The sequence below is a fragment of the Caloenas nicobarica genome, chromosome 3, assembly GCF_036013445.1.
Source record: "Caloenas nicobarica isolate bCalNic1 chromosome 3, bCalNic1.hap1, whole genome shotgun sequence".
Lineage (NCBI taxonomy): Eukaryota > Metazoa > Chordata > Aves > Columbiformes > Columbidae > Caloenas > Caloenas nicobarica.
This window is the reverse complement of record NC_088247.1, coordinates 12572025-12594274: the sequence shown is the minus strand read 5'-3', so window position 1 is coordinate 12594274 and position 22250 is coordinate 12572025. Positions and strand designations below refer to the sequence as shown.

General features: G+C 38.5%; 1 protein-coding gene across 1 annotated transcript; it reads right to left on the bottom strand.

Annotated features, from left to right (window-relative positions):
- Window positions 1–11229: 11229 nt before the first annotated feature.
- On the bottom strand, window positions 11230–22034 carry RAD51AP2 (RAD51 associated protein 2). The gene is given in 5 exon segments (XM_065630518.1): window positions 11230–11348; window positions 14818–14919; window positions 16982–21020; window positions 21023–21094; window positions 21918–22034. Coding segments are annotated over 5 exon segments (4449 nt in total).
- Window positions 22035–22250: the final 216 nt, after the last annotated feature.

Below are 22250 nucleotides of genomic sequence, written 5' to 3'. Positions count from 1 at the left end.
TGACAAATAGATAAGAAAATAACTAAACCAGCCCATCTCCTCAATTTTAGAAGGCAAATACAGAATGATCCAGACCCTGCAAGTGCTTATATAGGCAGGTCTGTGTGGCTGGAAAGTGCTGCAGAAACTGCAGGTGCTGCCCCTTTCACCTGAATTGTGATCTGGCAGCTCTCCTAGAACTGGTTTACTACAATGAGAAAATGACAGAGAAGGTTACTAGTGGTTGGTAAGATTGACAGTAGGGAGCACGACAATCAAATCAGTTTAATCCCAGTCTTCATAATCAAAAGAATGGTGTGAGGCATGATGTTCCATCTGACAATAAACAAATTATAACACTTGCAGCATTTTCCACAAGTCCAGTACAAATTCAATACAGCATTCAACTGTGGATACAAAAGCATTTGATAAAGGCAAATGAATAAAAAGCAAAAAAATTTAGCATTAAAAGTGAAATGAAAAAATAACATCCTTGTGGACAAAGATGATAATGTGAACTAGGAAACACACGGATGGGAGAAAGGAAGTTGAAGCTGGTTTTCTAAATTATTTCAATATTAAGGCAGTGTGAGGGAGAAGGCTTCTAATAGACTCAATGTGATTTCATAGAGAGATGGAATCCCAAATGCTGCAGTTTATCACCTGATACTGCTGGATTAAATATTTTCATAAAGAAGACCTTTACTCCCCTAGACATCTCAGCTCATGAGAGGGGCAGCATAAGGGAGAATTGCACTTCTGCTTCAAAACACTCCTTGACTAGAGGACTTGCCTTTCAACGCTGAGTTTTTTCTGTCAATGGAAGACAATAATAATGCTTCATAATGGTATTTGCTCACATGACCATTAGTTATCTTACTCTAACCATTTAGATGGGTGAGATGGTGCTGGAAGAAACCCATAGTTTGAGCAGCGAACAAGCGTTGCCCATGCCTATGGGTCAGACCCAGACATATCCCACAGTGGGGGTTGACAGGAGGAGGAGTTTGGGCAAATGACTGCAAAGCAACAAAGTTCTTCACCTCATGCAAAGAAATAGCAGAAATAGGGTGGCTCAGAAGGCCATTTCCAGTTTAGTTATACCTAAGCTTAACAGCTTTTCTTCATTTTTGTAGTATCAGACTGAAACAAGGAGAAAGTTTTGGAGACTCTCTGCTAGGTAAGAATACTGTTATGAGACCAAACTCATATCTTTTCTAGGCAGATATACTTGGATTTGATTTCTCTGTGGAGTGGATTTCAATGAAACTGAGACTGAGTACTCAGTCTTGCATACTCCAAAATTTATAGTAGTCTAGGAACTGATAACACAGTCAGTAAGAAGTCAATTTGTTCTTCAAGAATCACAACTCATTACTAATGTTATCATCCCAGAGACTAATCCTGCTTCAAGAACTGATATTAACCTGAGACTGAAATGGCAAACAAATTCTTTTGGTACATTCATGGCTCCTGCTCCAAGAGTCACTGCACCCTTGCAGAGTTCAGAGCTCTGCAACATAGGAATATGAATTTTTTTTTGAGTACAATCAAAACCATTGGAATTACGTTCAACAAGGCCACAACAACAGCATTTATTACAGTGTGCATTTAAGAGCAGGGATCTCAGAACACTATCTCAGAAGAGAGTATATGACGGCTGCAGTGACTGCAATGCATTCTAGCAGAAGTTGTTCCAATCCCTTCTTCTTCTGAAGCTCTTTCATCTTGTACAAATATTTAAATATTCATGAGGAGGAGATGAGAACAATACAACAGGTTAAACGCTCATGCACTTATTGAGAAGGTAGAACAGGCAGCCATCAATTCCTGATAAATAATTACACAAAATAGAACACTTACTGTTGAATGTCTGAGTAAAGGTACATCCACACAGTATGACACCTAGAACATGTACCAGGTAGGTAGGCAGACAGTGAAGAAGTGATGTTTCTTAGGGAGGATTTGAACTTAAGCCTCCCATATATTGTACCAGTGTCCTGACTGCTCACTGAGGGCAATATCAACAGGCTATGGCAGGGTCGTCTTGAAAAAACATTAGCAACCCAGCATCAACAGCAGGAAGCACAGCAATGATAGATGAGTGAGCAAGAGACAGAAGAAAATAGTAGTTTAAAATTCTAGAAAATCGAGTTTTTCTCCAGAACAATAAAGCCAGGAGACAGAGAGTTGCATGGTAACATGGGAATCGAGAGGGATATTTGTATCATCACCTCCCTGAATTTCAGATGTCTCGGTGCCAATCAAACTATATCAATTGTTATCAAATTGAGAAGCCCAATATCACCTTCTTGAAACACAGCGAGTGCATTTGGTAGTCCAGAATAATTGATGATGATAGGAAATCTCTGACGTATCTTTGGACTATCCTGAATGAGTTGTTAGTATTTCTGACAGATTTCTACCCTGGTATTGTCCAAAAGTGTCTGTCTGCTGTTACAGAGATATTACTGAGCTCCTTGGAAAAGACTGTCAAGGGCAAAGCTGTAAATGATTGTGTATGTAGATATTAAGTGCGAAGACTGACAGACTCCTACTGCTCCTCCTTGTGGTTGCCCAGGAAGTATCACACACCTCCCTGTCCTATGTGCAAGTATCTCAAGTAATCTTAAAGACCATCCGTAGGAATCAGGCTTAATTAGAATTTATTCCAATATTTTCTTTCCAAGAGAAAAAAAGGTTGATGCAAAAAAAAAACCTACAAGAATTGATGATAAGAACATCTGGCAAATGTCAAACAACTTCATATTTGACCTTACAACTAAAAAAAAAGATATGAAAAAAGAACTTATTTCTCTCTATTTCCCCTCTTGTTCCTTAGAAGCCTCAGAGAAAGAGAGCTTTAATAGTGTAAGTGGGACTGCATGAAATATTGCTGTACTTTGGATTATTTTGTGCCATTAATGACATAGTTCATGCAGGTGAAGATTCATTCTAGAAATAAAAGCAATTACAAATACAATTCCACGTTCAATAATATTAGTTCAGCATTTTAGTAAATGTTAACATTCACTTAATGAGTCCTAACATTGAACTATTTTTATTCCCTATAAAATCTAATTTCATTAACTTATCCAGGAAATGCAGGAAATGTTGTTGTTATTGAATATGAAAATACATTCAGCAGTGTGCAGCTGGAAACTTGTTTGCACATATTCCTGGGGCAAAATGAAAAGTGGGTGGAGAATGAGCATAATGAAAGACTTGGTACAAGCTTGGACGGCCGATTTTTTTAATGGAAATTTTTTTAATAGAAGAGCACAAACATGTATTTTTAAAAGCTGGATGAACAAACAAGAATAGCTCTGGGCAGATCTAATCTGCACGGCTAGCACTTACATTATGCATTAAAGAATTCAAGCTGACATTGACCTTGGCAGCACTTACAAAGGAAGAATTTTCACAAGGATGAACACGTCCTACGCTGTGTCTTCAGTTTTGTGAACAGTCTTGTATTTTTAATTCAGTGTTAACTATAGTTATTTCTCATACCTCCATTCTTTGTACCCTATAATTACTTTTAAGCAATAACATACTAAATACATGGGATAAAAGGGTAGTATAGTGTAGTATACAAGCATAATTCAAGCCTTCATCATCTTTTAAAAAAGATCCTCTCTGAAAATATGTCAAAAGATTTCTTCTACAGCTTTCCACCAAACTAAAAGGTTTTATAAATATATATTGCTAATGACAGGGTTAATATATATATATACACACATATAAAATAGAAAGATACACAAAAAATTAGCATAGGACTATCCACAAATACTTCTTTCATAGGGAGCAAAAGAAGAGTTATATTTTAACTCTCATGGCACTCTCCTTATGGTATTGGCTCCAATATCAATGCCATGCTCAGGTGCCCTTGACCATCACACTCCATAGGTTCCTGTAAACTGAAGGTTTCTAACACTACTGTTTTTTTATAACATGCTAATCATTTTGAAGCTGGGCAACTCAGAACTGCCAGTGTTAACACAGTCTTAGAGAAATGTGGTCAGAGAGGCACACTGACACAATTCAACATCTGTCCATTCCAGAAGAATCTCTCCTACAGTGAAAATATTGGATAAGATCAGTAGGTCACCCCATTTGGTCAGTTATGGTGTACTTCTGAGGCATAAGCATAGAACATCTTTTCCATAAACATGGAGAGTTTTACTTACGAGGAAATACAGAGAGAGCTGGATGTGTTCAGCCTGGAGAAGAGAAGCTGAGAGGGGATCTCATCAATGCTTATAAATATCTCACGGGTGGGTGTCAAGAGGATGGACCAGACTTCTTTCAGTGGTGTCCAATGATAGGATGAGGGGCAACAGGGACAGACTGAAGCACAGGAGGTTCCATCTGAACATGAGGACAAACTTCTTTACTTTGAGGGTGCCAGAGCCCTGGAACAGGCTGCCCAGAGAGGTTGTGGAGTCTCCTTCTCTGGAGACATTCAAAACTCGCCTGGACACATTCCTGTGTGATCTGCTCTGGGTGAACCTGCTTTAGCAGATGATCTCCAGAGGTCCCTTCAACCCCAACCATTCTGTGTTTCTGTGATTCTGTAATAGGTGAACTTTGGCAAGCCCAAGCAGGTAAGTTGTGCTGCAGCAAGGTTGATCATAAGGAAGTCCAGCTCTTGTTGCTTCCCACCCTGCTGCCAGAACCTCAGCAAAATCTGGGATAAAAGCAGCTATGGAGAGGGAAGAAAGTGCGATAGCAAGAGTTGATACATAGGGTAAGGGGCACAAGGAGCTAGCTCCAATGCCACATTAAAACATCGTTCTTTCCTCAAAAAAATCTGCTTCAGAAAGAGTGGGAATGTTCGGAATTGATAAGAATAAAACTCAAGATCCATCTTCAGACTAATCTATAGGACATTATCTTCCCCATGGTCAGCTCCCTGCCTGTTGCATACGTATAAACCATGCCTTCATTCATGCATCCATCAACATACTCCTCCAAATAAACAAAATAATTTTAAAATTTTAAAGATTCCTTTATCCACAGTGTAGAAGTAAATTGAAGATTGCTCTCTTTGAAAAGTTTGCGCTTTTTTTTGTCATTTTGCCTTCATTAAATGTCAGAGTAATAAACGATGAATAAATTAAAGGTACATTGACAGACTGAAAAAACTAATTGTAAGATCTTTGGGACAGGAACCAAATCTTTGTCACAAGATTTTGCAGTAAACAGTGAGTTTGTGAGGAGAGGTCCTGAATGTTGTTGGAATACAAACCTTAGAATAACACCATTTCAGTGCTGGAAAACACTTTAAACAGCTATCTATTTCACAGTTAGCTACAAATTATAAACAACAAAGATTGTTCAACTCCTGCAGTCCATTGAAAACACTGACTCTGGAACATGTTTCCCTCAAGTTTCCTCACTAATCAATGGCAAGAGACAGTTCTGTCCCAAAGGCAGTTCAGGTCACCTTTGAGCCCACCTCATTGTCTTCTCTGGGCTTTCCCAAGTCAATTCAATCCATTTCCCATCTCTCCATGTGTAGCCACAACCTCTGTTCAAAACTGTGAAATATATCATTGCCAACATGTTGCATTAGTTGATCCACAATTTTATAGTTAACGAAAATACATGTTGATTATACTTTAAAACATGGTAGGTCTTACATGTACAGATATATATATGCACGCTGACACACTTATTTTTCACATTTCTTTGGTAAGCTTTGCATATTTTTGCATACTTACGCTTTGACAGAATGTATTTTAACAAAGAATCAGTCCAGGCATCTTTTTTAGTGCATACACTGAATATAATTTGTATTGACTTTTCATTATGACTCCTGGCTAAAAATACTTCAATAATTCAAGGGGCCTCATGGGGCAAAGATGTTAAATGATTAAATGGAACATGCACTTCTTTTTAGCTATCAACACTTAGTGTCTTCTTCAGATCAAGTATCAAATGGTAGCATATATGTTATAAGATTTCTGTTTTCTGTGGTTAACTTATCAACTCATGATGGAGTAATTTTGCTTATGAAATTGATCATAACTTGTAAATGTTAAATTGCTGCATTTCATATAGACAGCTGTCAGCCTTTCATTTATCACCTGGACCATCAATGGACAAATGTTAAGACCAGTGTCCTTATCTTCATTTTCACCTAAGTCATACTTAACAGAAGTAATTCTGAACAAAATTAACTGTGATTCTATGATTCTATCAATCATTCTATGAAATTCTAATTTACCAAGGTATTTTTAAAATGCATTCTGAGTTTACCTGACTGTCTAGAAATGCTCTGCTGATGGCTCAGCAAGAACACAGGAGGTAGAGACCTCAGCAACTTGGCCAGGGGACAACGTGGGACCAATATGGTGGGATGTCCATGTTGGGAACAGAGCATTACAATCAAAATGGGATGTGAATTCTAAGAGCAAATGTTGAGCTCATCCTGAATCACAAAAAGTTTCTTGGTAAGGTATATTCACAAAAAGCCCTGGCACCAACTTGCTTGATGAAGAATCTTTTATTATGCACAGTCATTCCAGCCATTTCTCAGACATCTTCCCTCAAAAGTTTGTCATCTGTTCTTGTTTGGGAACTAGCTTCCAACAGGAGAAGGAGTAATAGGCTTCATCACCTGTTTCAATTCAACTCCCTGACAGAGACAATAGCTGTACTTCTACTATACAGGTGCTGTTATTAAGACGGATTTTAACAATCTTGCATTTGTTCACTTGTTGATCACCCACATTTATCCAAAATACGCTGAGAAGGGCAATGTTAGCTTTGCATCCAGCCATTTGAAAGCCAGACAAAAATAATACACTGAATTACTATTTATTAAAAATTCACATGTATTGGTCCATATAACAGAATTCAAGGCTTTCAGTAGGCTATAATTGAATTCTTCTGTATTAAATGAGCCATAACTATATCTATTGTTCTAGCAGCTGATAAAAATTATTCAGAAATTATATTTAAGCTTTTCTGCATAATTATTAAAGTATAATGGCACTTAACATTTGCATTTCTCTTAGAGTCAGCATTACTAAGCTTAGTTAATTCAAAAAATATCACCAGATACTGTGTCTGGAATGAAAACATTCAAAATCTATACACATTTCTTCAAAAAAATGTGCTAAGACATATGGCAGGATCTTTGCTTGGCATATACCCACACAACTCCAAAAATCATAGAATCATAGAATCATTTTGGTTGGAAGAGACCCTCAGGATCATTGAGTCCAACCATAACCTAACTCTAGCACTACACCATGTCCCTAAGAACCTCATCTAAATGCCTTTCATTTTTTATCCATCGCAGAGTATGCCCGTCCAGGCCATGAGCTGCCAGCTTCTCCAGGAGAACGCTGTGGGATACGGTGACAGAGGCTTTGCTGAAGTCTAAATGCACAACACCCACAGCCTTTCCCTCATCTACTAGGTGGGTTACCTTGTTGTAGAAGGAGATCAGGCTGCTCAGAGAGAACTCACCTTTCACAAACCCATGTTGACTGGGCCTGATCACTTGGTTTTCTTGTATGTGCTGTGTGATGGCACTCAGGATGATCTGCTCCATGACCTCTCCCGGCACCGAGGTCAGACTGACAGGTCTGTAGTTCCATGGATCCTCTTTCCAGTCCTTCTTGTAGAGGGGCATCACGTTTGCCAACTTCCACTCAACTAGGACCTCCCCAGTTAGCCAGGATTGATGATAGATAATGGAAAGTGGCTCAGTGATCACCTCCACCAGCCCCCTCAGCACCCTTGGGTGGATCCCATCTGGCCCCATAGACTTGTGGGTGTCCAAGTGGTGTAGCAGGTCACTAACCATTTCCCCTTGGATTATTGGGGCTTCATTCTGCTCCCCATCCCTGTCTTCTGGTTCAGGGGGCTGGATACCTGGAACACAACTCTTCTGACTATTAAAGACTGAGGCAAAGAAGGCATTTAGTACCTCAGCCTTTCCCTCATCCTCTGTCAACGGAACAAAGCCAATTCATATCGCAGATTTACCCAGCTGAATGCTCACGTGCTTCTCTACACTGTAAGAAGGTACCTGAGCTTTTCCAGCTGGTGGTGGCTGGGGAGCTGAAGCTGGCAGGAGACCAGTCGAGCATCACCAGTGCCAACCCCTCCTCTGTTATTTAAGAGGAGGGCATGCTGTCAGCAGCTATCTCCAGCTGAAAGATCAGTGAAGCATAAAGTTTACATAATACCTCAGCTGGACTATTCTTTCTACTTGTCTGCATGGCCTGAGTTTTGTTCTTTTACTTGATTGATTGTTTGGGGTTTGTGGCCAATGCAGGTGGAGGATATGGGAAAATGGCTCAGTGGAGTAAACATATCTTTTCCTATCTGAGGTGTAGGACGGGGAATGACACAGGGACAGGCTTTCCCAAAGAGATCAGAGAAGTTGTAAATACAGAAGTATCATTCCCAGATTATAAGGAATCCTCCTATTACAGAATCACAGAATGGTTGGGGTTGGAAGGGACCTCTGGAGATCATCTAGTCCAACCCACCTGCTAAAGCAGGTTTACCAGAGCAGATCACACAGGAATGTGTCCAGGTGGGTTTTGAATGTCTCCAGAGAAGGAGACTCCACAACCTCTCTGGGCAGCCTGTTCCAGGGCTCTGACACCCTCAGAGCAAAGAAGTTTCTCCTCATATTCGGATGGAACCTCCTGTGCTTCAGTCTGTGCCCGTTGCCTCTCATCCTAGCATTGGGCACCACTGAAAGGAGTCTGGTCCATCCTCTTGACATCCACCCTTGAGATATTTATAAACACTGATGAGATCCTGTCTCAGCCTTCTCTTCTCCAGGCTGAACAGACCCAGCTCTTTCAGTCTCTCCTCAAATGAAAGATGCTCCAGACCCCTAATTATCTTCATAGCTCTTCACTGGACTCCCTCCAGTAATTTCTTGTCCTTCTTAAACTGGTGAGCCCAGAACTGGACACAGTACTCCAGATGCAGCCTCACCAGGTTGGAGTAGAGGGGTTAACCTTTACAAATTTGAGCTAGAGAAGCTATTGGTAAGAAGTCACACCTGAAAGCTAATTCATACTGGGCAGCGCTCAAAGAGCTGTTCATCCAGCTGTGAGGAAAATACTCCAGGGCAGACATTCAGATACCTACAGACCAGCTCTCCTTTCTCTGTGCTGGGTACACAATAAAGAATACTTTGCTAAAGAATTGTGATCCATTGGTACTTACTGGGACCCAGAGAAACTTGAGCTGATATTTCTTACAGAGCCCTGAGAAACCAGCAGCCTTTTACTGCCTATTCACAGCCGATAAAATCTCAAGTCCTCACACTTACGAGGGCTAAAATGAAGTACAAAGAAGACAAAGCAGTGACCTTCCATTACCATTTAGGAGTTGCTACCAGCCACGAGTCCACAATCTCCTCCACATTGTCACCCTGGTCTATAATGCCCAGTCATCCTCCCTGAGACAGAGACTTCTGCTGCTCAGGGTGCAGGTGCTACCAAGTCCAGTCCATCCCACACCCGTCCAGCCACCTGACTGGGCTCCTCAGGCTCACTGGCACATTCCCAAGGGAGCTGGTCAATGCTCCTGCCTTAGGATCTGCTTCTGAATTGCTTTGGAATTTGTTTTCTAGTTGCCCATTTCCTTAGACCTTTTACACTTCTCCGTGGATTGGGACTACTGATAAAGGAAGAATAACTTCTTGTACTGTGACCTCCAGAAATATGTTTTCCATCAGCATGGACAGTTTTATACTTGCCTCCTCAAACTATTAATGGGTAAGCTAGTAAGTTTTACTGTTTAAAATTATTGTTAGACCAGGTGCATAGCACTTACTACACCTTTTGGACAACATATGGTCCACAGATAAGTTTAGAAACTCTTGTTTTAGAACCAGCTGTTCTTAGAAACAAATGTTCATTTGACATTTTTACCATCTCATGTGAGAATAACAGAAACCATAAACCAAATTATAACTTTTTTCTTAGATCTTGTTGTCTCATTTATTTCTCTCAACATTGAGTACTGAATTTCCTTTTCTTATTTAGACAAGCATACTGATATATTTACTATCATGTATGATATATTCTGAAGGTTGCTGCTAAAGAGACTAAACCGTGTAGTGATTTAATATTTGCACTGTTGTTATAGATTCTATAGAATAACTTATCTATCGATGTATTTCCCTATCAACTCATTTTGCTCAGCTTTCCTTCTGTCAGCTGCAACCAAGTACTATGTACGGGGGTTTACCATCACTATTCTGTAATGCTTGTCATACTGAAATTCTCACACAATGCAATGTAAAATATGATCTCTCTAAAAATCTTTCTTCAGCTGCATACAGAGGGTTAAAAGATTTCTTCTTGGTATCTGTTATTGGATCAATCTTGTTCTGACACTTTTGTGATTTTTTTCAGACTTCACCTATGTTTGTTTCTTGCTGTGCTCTAATGCAGTTGAAACTGTTGCTATTCTTTACTAGATAACACCAATATAAAGATATTCATAACTATTAACAGATGTCCCCAACCAATATCTGTATGCTTCAGATCAGCCCAAGTTTCCCCATTTCTTGGGAAAGATAGTCTCCAGAATTTCTGTACTGGTATTTTGCCTCCATGTTGTATGCAATAGAATCAGCATCCTCAGAATAAGACATTCTGTCTGTAATATTTACATTTTTCCTCCTTCCCAGCTCTGCACTGAAATTCAAGTGTTTTCTTTCTCTAATGGGACAGGTGCAGGGAGCTCAAAGGAAAACTTTCTTGCACAGCAAATGACTTCTGAAGCCTAAAACATAATCTCCCTAGTTAGTAATCTAAATTTACCTTCCTGAAATTCTCCTGTACACCTCTCTAAAAATTTTTAACAAATCCTCTTAAAAATACTAATTGAGTTTTTAAAAATATATAAACACACAGAGAATTCTAAGAATGTCTTTGTAAGCCAGAAAATTTCAACAGTTTGTTTTAATAGATGAGAAATACATGTCAGATTTTATTAATATTACATAAACTTTAAAAGGGCCTCATCTTTCCATTAACATTTCTACCAGTAAACATTCGTTATAATTCCCTTTGCTATCAAATATTCACAGGAGTATTCCTAAATAAATAACTAGCAAATACTGCAATATTAATATCTAAAAAAAACCCCAAAGACCACAAATATCAAACTATCAACATAAAAACTTAACATAAAAACATTTCAACAGTTTTCAGGCAGAGTGATTCCATTTGAAGACTAGTAAAGGAATCCAGCAAGTCATTTCAGATAAGGATGAAGCTGTTTGAGCCGAGCTTTTCTTGACAGCCCAATCCTGATGGGGCCTTTGCATGTTTTAAGAGGCTGCACTCTCATAACTTCATGGGACAGAAAGTATCCTATATTAAAAAAAATTAAATAAAAAGTGAAAGTAAAGCGAGAATTATATATGATATACACCAGAACTACATACTACCAAGATATGTACATTAGATGAACATTAATTACAGCTTCTCAGTCCTTTACTACATCCTGTCCCATTTCCATTTTGTTCAGGTGTAGAGCTTCTAAAATATTCTTTTAGGTTGAAGCTGTAACGCTAACAGCTGGGTCACTACTTTGATTCTTTCTAATCAGAAGGATTTTCAACCTAACATCATAAAACTTTCCTGAGACACTGGCAAAGGCACATAGTTCAATAGAAACTACCATTCTGGGACAGAAGGGACATGCTGAGGGGAGTGTGCTTCAATACTTGCCACTAGTCTGAGGGGTTTAGATGCAAAAATCCAAATTATAGAGCCCACCATCACTCTACTGGTGGTAACAATCATGATGCCTTGTCTTGTGCCCCTCATTTTACAGCAAGTAGAACGGGAGTATGTGGATTTTCTGTTCCATAGTCTATTAGGTAAGGTATACACCATCTAGTAATCTGGACCATGATGGGCCACCATCCTTTAGAAACTTTTTTGTTTTGCATAAAATAATACACTCGCTGAGGAAAAACGTAAATCCATGGCCTAGTAAAATAGAGATTAGGACGAGTCATCTGGAAGAAGTAATAAACACATAAGAAGGTGTCAAGTTTCTCAACATCCTTTCCAGTTCTCTTTTCCATTATTCTATAATAAGGTACTAGAGAAAGTGCAGAGCAGGGTGACAAAGCTGGTGAGGGGTCTGGAGCACAAGTCTGATGAGGAGCGGTTGAGGGAGCTGGGGCTGTTTCGTCTGGAGAAAAGGAGGCTGAGGGGAGACCTTATCACTGTCTGCAACTGCCTGAAAGGAGGTTGTAGCATGGAGGGGGTTGGTCTCTTCTCCCAAGTAGCAAGTGATAGGACAAGAGGAAATGGCCTGAAGTTGTGCCAGGGGAGGTTTAGATTGGATATTAGGAAAAAAATCTTCACAGAAAGCGTTGTCAAGCATTGGAACAGGCTGCCCAGGGAAGTGGTGGAGTCACCATCCCTGGAGGGGTTTAAAAGGCATGTAGACAAGGTTCTGATGGAACCTAGTGCTAGAGTTAGGTTACGGTTGGACTCGATGATCCTGAGGGTCTCTTCCAACCGAAATGATTCTATGATTCTATAAAATTATGAAACACTGAGCGATTAGCTAGGATATCAAATAGTGCACCCATCAGAGCCTTAAGCACTCATTTGGAATCCTACTAAAGAGAGAAAAAAAAAACTCTAAGCCTTTCACATGAATTTTAAATTATAGGATGAGAAAAAACCCAAAGCTTCATTAAGTCCGTTATGAGATAGTTGTGCTGCTATGCGTTTTACAAGACTCGTAAGAGTCAGTTGGAAGAGGAACTTGCATGCACCAAAAGTAAATCAAGTGTTATTGGTTTATATGTAGCCAGTAAATCATGATGGTTAGTCATGCAGCATTGTAAAACTGCTGAAATGTAAATCTTCTTGTCCCACCTAGAGATCTCCTTTCCAACACAGACACAGTTTCTGAGGTAAGTCACTTCATGTGACCAGACAGTGAAATGTAAAACAAACAACTCATTGATATCAGCAAGTATAAAAGCTGTACCTCCTAATTTTCTAACTATGGGAGCAATATGCTGGATTAAGCCACAGGGTTTTGGCAACTAAACTGGCTAAATTAACAGGCTTTGATTCCACAGCAGAAACAGAGTGATCATATCCAAGATACATAAACAACCCAAATAATTTAAGAGCGTATGTGATGGCTCAGAGTCCTACTGAAAAATGAAGGGAGACAACCACATGGTAGCAAAACTTCAAACATTAACTCCTATCAGTAGAGTAAATATAGTGTTCCCCCTGACAAAACCAGCTATATTCCTTGCTCCAGAATAATCTCTAAGGCAATGTTCAGTGTGAACGGAAGAGAACTGTTTCTGCCAACCACAGATTACAGCACAGCAGCGATGTACCTCCTCAAGGAAAGAAGATACTCAGCAGTTCTCTATTTGCTATCAACAGAGAATTATGATGAGGGGAACACTAATTTTTTTTCTCATGTCTTCTACTGGAAGTATATTGGGTGTCTGTTGATTCTGATAAAGCTCTGGAAAATAGGTGTAGAATGCCTTAGAAATCTGCCATTGCTCCAGAGATTTGTCATTGCCCTAAAAACTTGCCATTTCCCTAGAAATCTGCATGATTTCTCAGCAACTGTGGGGAAAAAAAGAAGCCACTAATTGCTTAGGTTTTCTTCCAAATATTTCTGGAGAAGCTCAGATGGGAACTTAAAAAAGACTAGGAAGCAGTGTAAAGGCAATATTACTGCTAATGGCAATGGAGAAAACGTTTGGTTTTCTTTGCCCTTGGCCCTGTGGCCCAAAACAACAGGTAAAGAAGAAAGGGAAGATGATCCAGGTTCAGCCATCTTCTGATCTTCTGCAGGATCCCCAATGGTCCATCTAGCAAGCTTCAACCCCATCTGAACTAAACTTCCAAGAAAATGTTAGTATCAACCACCTTGTGCTGTTACGCACAATAAGCATTCTGGGATTTGAATTTTCCCTGAGCAATAATAACACCTACTACGAAAGTCAGAAACAAGAATCTACCTGCCACAAACAAATAAACAACAACAACAAAAAAGTGAACAGAAAAGTATAAGAAATATTACCAAAAGTTGACATATCTTCAATAAAAAACAGGTGAAAAGAACACCACAGGTCATCTGTAAATGTTCAAGATTTACAGTCTCATTATTTCACAGAATGGCCTTAATGAAGGAAATTACTTTCTGAATTCTGAGAACAGCAAAGTGTGCACCAGTTTTAGAAGGTGCAATGGGGAATAAAAGTGAATGAAAATATCTGTACATGATTTGACTTAGTGAAACAGAAGTTATCTGTAGCCTTTTACTCACAATGTTTTAGTATTTCATTTAAGAATAAACCAATAGCCTCGTTTTACTAAATGTTTCCAAATGTTAGAAAAAATGCAAAAGCATGCTTTTTGAAATCCTAAACAATCAATTGGCAACATCCTTCTGAATTTCCTTCCACAATGTGTCCAAAACTACAGCTCTTCCAAGAAAAGTATATAAAATCATGTTTTCTTCATACTACATCTTGGCTATGTCACAATGTTTGAAGGTCCAAAGATGTTTGTTCCAAATGGCTCCAAAACAAGCAGAAAAGGAAACCCCACATTGTTAGAGTTCTTTGCTTCAACCCAAAGAACAAAAAGGCACATCTGCATGACTTGCTCTGTGACCCAAGCCAAAGACAGGACAGCTTTCTAGTAACCTACGATTAAATAAAATGTGATTGTTATAGAGAGAAAGCTAAAAGGGGAAGAAAGAAATACGAAAGTTTGATAAATTATTTTATTAGCACTCATATTTGTTGTGCAAATAACATGATATTTCTCTTACCTGCCTCTTTCTGTAAATTATACTTTTGTTCCCTAAGAAGCGTGCAGGATAAAAAAGCAGGATTCCATGTGTATGGCTTATCATAAGCTGCATCAAAATAACCTTAAAGCAGAAGCATAAATGTGTTTACTATTTTAGCTCATTTCTATAAACAAATGCCTAAGTTTATTTCATCTAGTTATCAGTTTGCAGTTCTTGTTGATGTGACTAAAACAGATAGGTGTATATTACAAGAAATATTAATGAAGCTACAAAGTGCAACTCTCAGACGCTTGTCAGAAGCTATCTATACACCTCATGAAGTTCTCCTTTGTACAGATGCAATGATGCAGTTTTTTAATTCTCTGATGACATATTATTTTCTCCACCTGGATCTTATTCCAGACTTAGGCAGAAAAGTGTTCACTTAGTGAGCAATTTATCCAGTATCTGCTAGGTTTTCACCTCTGGGACAAGGCACGCAGGTGTAACTTGCAGCACATTACATTGTTAAAACTCCACTGAACAGAATCTCCTCCGGGACTTTTCTGTGACACTTTCCTAATTGCTTCGCAAACACTAATTACATTCACAAAACTCTTGCAATCTTCACTTTATAAATTTAGAGCCAAGTCTCCAAGAAATTGATTTCAGATGCTAAATTTGAGATGGCTGCATTTTTATCAGAGAATTCAGTAAATATGACCACAGTATATCTGTTATTGACTTTATTTGCAGCTGTGAGAACTCATTATTTCTGCAAACTGAATTTCAGATACAAAATCTGATAAACATGCTGTTTGAAAAGTGGCTGAATAATTTACTTATCACACAGGAGTTATTTGTAAAAAAAGGTACAGCATTCAACTGCTTTTCTTCTAAGTGTCCTTCCTTTACTTATTAAATAGCTCTTAATTCTGCAGCTAACGGGGTAGGAGTGTTAGAGTTTACAAAGCAGATTTCCTGGATATTGTTTGAAGTAGGCAATTATGTTTCTTTAAGAAAAAATATCTTTTTTTAAAAAAAGGCAGCATCTAAACTTTAAAGAAACATAACTATAGTACTGCCCAAGTTTTGTGTGTGCCTGGTTTGGAAGCCAGAACTGTGAGGTATATGTGCTCCCTTTATGGTGGGTGGAAAAAGCAGGATTCTATACAAGCAAAGAGACAGGCAAGAACTGCTTAGGGCAATGCCATGAGAAAGGTTAAGTGCAGGATATGTTTAGAAACCTCCTGCTGCTTTCCAAGATGAAGATCTTTAGCGTAGAAAACTTCTTTCACCTACTTGGGATCTATGGCCCAGTATTAACTTCTGAGGACAGATAATGAACACACACTTTAGAGAAATATACAAATATCACATATAACAAGTAGTGCCTGCCACTCACGTACATACGCATGCATCTTTATTCATCTCTTACCTGGACTTGCATTAAACTACTTATTTTCCCTAACTAATGCTCTTTAAGCAGAAGATATTAGTATCCCTTTCAGATGCAAACACATATAAATGCTGCAAAACTGGCTGTTTTGTTCCCCTGCAGGTCTTGAACTAGAGAGATTTAATAGGTGACTGTCACCACTGATCACCTAACTGCAAAATAATTTTTTGTGGTTATTTGACTCCTCATTAACATGGCCTCCCAGAGAAAACAGACCTCTGAATATTATGCAAAATCCATTTTGAAAAGATGAAGTTCATCTTCATGACACTTCAAAAGCTTTCAGTAGAACACATCAGTTGTAAGGAAACAGTTGTCTCCTTTCTGAATATTGTATCCTGTATTTATTGAGCCTGTTCTCCCTGTAAATGTGCATCTTATTGAGTTTTTAACTCTTTGTTGGATTTTAGGGCTTATTATGATGAAGTCCAAGACAGAAGAAATAATCTGTGATGGAATTTGCATTAAGACAGGTAGGAGCAAGCCTGAAATTGGCTGACTATATTCTGCGCTACAACTGCTACAGCACAGTGTGCAAACAGCAGTAGCAGTGTAGTTGGTTTGCATTTGGCTACTCATAGGCAGGTACATTTTGTCCCACAAAACTTGTACAATTCAATGAAAACTCAGAAATTGTTACAGCATTACCGGAGTTGAGAAATATACCTTCACACCAAACCAAAAATTTGCCTAAAATTTTATATTTGCTTATTAACATAATAGCCAACAACTCCATGTACTCACCTTCTGCAATAGGTGAATGCAGCAAATCTTCACTTGACAGTCTTGAAATACAATATTCCTTGGACAGTTTTTGGTCTTCATTGTCATTTGATTTTTTTTCAGTTAATGAAATTTCATTACTGTCAGTTATGTTTTGCCCTTCTACAGTACCACAGACTGAAGAAGAAATACACGCTTTCTTTTGAGAAACCCTTGTCACATTTTCATCTATACCCTCAGAATTATTTAATTCACAATAATTGTGTGAGTTTGTTTCCAAACTAGATAAGTTGTTTTCATTTCCCTTGCTAATTTCATGAAACATATGTAGCTCTTCTAGCACTAAATCAAATTTTCTCTTCAGTTCTAATTCACATGTGATTTTGTTTTCTAGAGGTAAATACTTATCTTTCACAACTTCAAGACATCCATTGTTCATTATGGATAAATGCATTTTTAATTTCTCTTCTGCAGCAATGAATGTTTTAGATTCGTCTTCTGAATATGACATAATCAAGTCATTCATTACAGTCTCACATTGACTTTCATTAGTCACATGCATTTGTTCATCACTTATCTCCTCCTGTTCTTTTACATATTCAAGATGTCGTTTCAAAGCTGCTGGCTCTAAACTAACGGCCTCATTTGTCTGTGTGTGCCCTTGTGAAAAAAACTGCACTGTTTCCTTAGCCTGTAATTCCAAGCGTGTATTTGTCACGCCAGGACTTCCTGTGGATGGATATTGTGTCACGGCATTCATTTTTTCACTTTGTTTTTGTTTATCCGCACTTGAGGAGTGTCCATCTTCACTTACTGCTTCATCTTTATTGACAAAAGATCTGCTGTCTAGTGGCAAAGGGACAGACTGATAAAGACTTGAGGAACCAGGAAATACATTTTCAAAATTCAAATATGTATTCTGATTTTCTAGTTTTTCACTTGCTAAATGCGGGCTATATGCCTCTATTTTTTTGCAGTATTCAGGTTCATTTGTTTGGCTGTCTTGTAACAAGAGAGAATTACATTTTTCCATAGTTGGCTTTGACGGCTCAGGTAGGATTAAGACATCATTTGATTTAGTGGGCAAATTATGAACCTCTTTTGAACTAGTGACTGTGTTTTCTTCAGACTTCTTTTTGACAGAATTTTCTTGGCTTACAACTGGGATCTGGTCAAAGTCTTCAGAATCAGCAGTAAGGGGAATTTTTTCATATATGTCAAAAATAGAAAAAGATTTTTTAGAAAGAAAATTATCGGAATTTATTTGCAACTTTTCTGACTTAGGACATTCTTTTTGATCAGCATTTATAAAACTGGAAGTACCCAAGTATTTTTTTATGGTATATGTGGCTTCATCTGTGACTTCATTTGTAGGCTTTATGTAATTTCCACATTCAGTTGTTTCAGCTTTTTTATTTTCATATAAAACAAAAGGCAAAGCTCTTAAACTTTTCCTATGAAAAGAACTACTGAACATTTTACTTGGTTTCTTCTTCTGCTTTACTGTAGTTACCAATATTTCCAGATTTGTACCTTTACTATTTAGCTTTTCAAATTTCAGTTGTGAATGGGCAGGAAAGTAATTCCAAAATCTAAGCTGTGCTCCTATCAGATACTGCATTTTTGTGATATTGCAGCAATACATCTTGTCTACCGAAGAACAATGAAAAGTGCCCTGCAGCAAGATTAGGCATTTAGCAACTAAAATTTGCCTTTTCATACTGTTTTTGTGACTGACTGACCCCAAACAGGTGCTAAACCCTCCACTCCCTCTGGGTAAGAGGTGGTGCTTTCTGACATGTCTCCCCTGACATAATCCACTTTTTTGGTGATGAAAGAGGGTTCCTCTTTTTAGGAAAGTGGACTCTTCTTCACCTAAAGATCTAGAAAAATGTCTTCGCTGGTATTCACTCTGTAATTCAAAACCAATGTGTTCCAAAAATTTGGAACTTACAAAGCAGGGATAAGTTTCATGTTTTTTATGAAATTCTGTGTTTTGCCTCAAAGCGATATCTGTGCAAGAGTTTAACTGAACTTGCATTCTGCCACATAAAGGATGTTTCTCCACTCGCGTAGACTTTCCTTCAGCTTGCAATGAAGTATTCCTGCTATTGAAAAAGGAAGCAAGAATTGTCTTTAGCACTTCCACCTTCAGATGCTTTGAAATAATAGCCAGCAAACAAACACCTATTTTATTGTTCTGGCTCATACTTATATTGCTCTTTACCAAGTCTTCAGCATCACACTGCTCATTTAATGTTTCACAAAAATGAAATCGTTGTGTAACACCATCACCCAGACACGTGGGCATGTCTTTATACAAAGTTTCACTCCATGTCCTGACCCTTCGTAACAATGTATTTTGAAATGAAAACTTTGATTGGAACATTTCCTTTCCCTTAAATATATTGAAACTCACTTTTGTATCTGGAAGATGCTGCACAATAGTGTGAGGACAACTGCTTTCAAATATAATGTTTTTAGTGAAACACCTTTTGAAATCAAGTATTTCTTTTGTAGAGAGTTTTGATTCTGCTTCATACAAGCAAAGGTCACTGTTGGAATTGCGCACACCACAGTGCATGTCTAACTCATTTTTCTCCAATGCCTCTCTTGTTACTGGAATACTTGTCTGTATGTGAAAAGCTGCCACACTCTCATTAGAATTAGTGCTCTTCCTCCCTATTCTCTTCAAAAGAACATTATTGCTGACACATTTATCCTTCTGAATGTTTTTAGCACTAATGTAAATGAGAATCCTTGACTTCTGATCATCATCACCATCTGAATTCTCCAGCATTTTGCATTTCAAATAATTTTCAGCAAATATTCGATTACATTCAATGTCGGCGCTGTTGCCTCTGGAATAAGTTCCAGATACTCTTCCTCCTTCTGCCAAAGGACTGTACTCTTGTTTGCTACTCAATGGGTAATACTTTTCTTTAAATTCAGAATCAACAATGGAAGCTTTTACACTGCTTTTAGCATTTTTCAATTTTTGTTTCCCTGTCTCAGATACTTTTTGCACACCATTTACCTGTTTAGATTGAATCAAAGATGGTTGGTCTTTAAAATTCTTCCAATCCATCTCCTCCAAGTCATTTGGTGGCATTTTACTATTCATTTTATTTGAAATGCTAGAAAATTGAAACTTTGGGATTTGCATTAGTTGTAATCTTTTAAAAGGCTTTAATGTTGGAACTATAGAGGATGAAATATCTTTTTCTTTATTATCTCTTTCTGTAGTAGTTTCACTATCACTGCTGGAGTAACCTTTATTTTCTGCATTACATACTTTTGTCAGGAAATTATTTTTCTCATGTTCTATGCATGAAAACACAGAACTGGTGCCACAAAAAAATGGAATTTGCAAAAGCTGGAATTGTTTCCATTTTTTATCAGAGACAGACCTATGATTTAACAATTCCATCTGAAACAAGTCTCTGTTGAAAGGTGTAACTGAAGAATTTTGATCGAATTTATTATCATCATTTATTTTATTACCGTATTCTATATTGTTGTTCTGCTGCGCTTGGGGTGTATTTAGCACCTGTAGGTTTTTACGTGTATTACCAGCATTCCACACATGGCATACTTCTGTTTCAGGAGGCTGTCCATGCACATTCAATGAAATGCCATCTTCCATAGTAATTTGGTTTTCATTTTCAGGACTCCATTTTTTGGTAGGCAGTTCAGTTTCTGATACTCTACATGGAAATCTTTCACTACTACAAGTTTGAAAATGGAAAAACTCTCTCATGCAAGTTTTTCTTGCAGTATCACAACTTTGCTTTTCTACTGCCCAGCTGTTTTGTCTTTCTGATAAATCTGTAGGCTCATGTGGTGATGTTTCATATCTGTCCATACAGTGTAGGCTTTGTTCTAACTTCTGCTGCTCCTCTTTCTCTATGTTTTTTTGATCACCTTCTATCTTAATTCGCTTTGGATATAGGTACCATTCAGCTTCATCTGACGATGCAGATGAAAATCTTTCAGAACATGTATTTTCCATGCTCACAAAAATAAGTTCTATACTTGCTGAGACAGTCCTGAAAGTTAAAGAAATAGTAAAGCATTAGGCATAAACAATCTTTTAACAGTTTCCAAAATATACAGGACACAAACCCGGTAATTCTATCATCTACTCATGCTACCACATTGATATTTGTTCTGTATACATTACATGCCTGAGATAAAGGCAGGATCACTGAACAACATTTAAAACCAAGATGTAGCATTTAAGATAGAAGTTATTTACTGAAGCAAAAATGCAGACGTATGCAAAATTAAAATGGGTGATAATTTCACTGTGCCAACAAGTTACAGAGATTAGTCACATTCTTCATGCATTTGTCACACTGTATTTTTGCCAAAAATGAATGCTGAGAACAAATATCAAGAAAATAATGTCCACTGATGAACTCAGCTGAATCTGGGGAGTGGACTCTTTAAAACTGTTAAAAGCTGAAAGAAATTTCCAGTCTTGTCTTCACTATGTGTTGTCATGTGGAACCGTAGGCAAGTTTATCAAAAGTCCTCAGGTTTGATAAAACACTGTGTCAGGTTGTAGCTTCATATACAAAGCAGCAGTGGTGTCACAGGCACAAATCCAGGTTGCTGAATGTACTGGTGCCCATGGCGTTTAAATGCACGTCTCCTCAACTCAGGTGCACACAGCAGGTTCGTTTTAGAAGTGACCTACCTAGTGTGTGGAGCATAATTTGAGCAAAATGAGATTTCCTATGTTGATTGAGGGGATTTATTATGCTTGTGACAGACTGGTTCACTGGTATCTCTGAGCAATCCAGTCACCATGCAGGGCTGGCCTCAGAGAGCACACATGTTTCATGAAGTGTGTAATTAAGTTTTGTTTCGTTTTGTTTTGTTTTTAACCAGGACTGCATGACTCAAGAGTCAAGTAGTATTCCTAATTGGACAGGTTTGCTTCTGTAACGACACGGGTACACCCACTTTGGCAAGGGTCGCTGCTGTGGCTGCAGGACACGCCTGTGAAGCGCAGAGTCGAAATCTGCGGCTCCTTCCCCTTCCCCCGCAGGGCTGCTCGCCCCGCCATGGCGTTTCCCTCTGCTGAAGGTGACAGGTCCCCCTGTCCTGTCCTTGAGGTGCTTTCCCTCTCTAGACACCCTCCTCTTTGAACCAAGTTTTACCGCGAGGGAAACCGGCTCTCCCTCCCCGTTCGTACAACCTTTTGTCCCGATGCCGCCCGGCGGTGCTTCCCCTCACAGGGGCGAGGGGACACCCCTCAATCCCCCTCAGCCGGCTCGCCCGC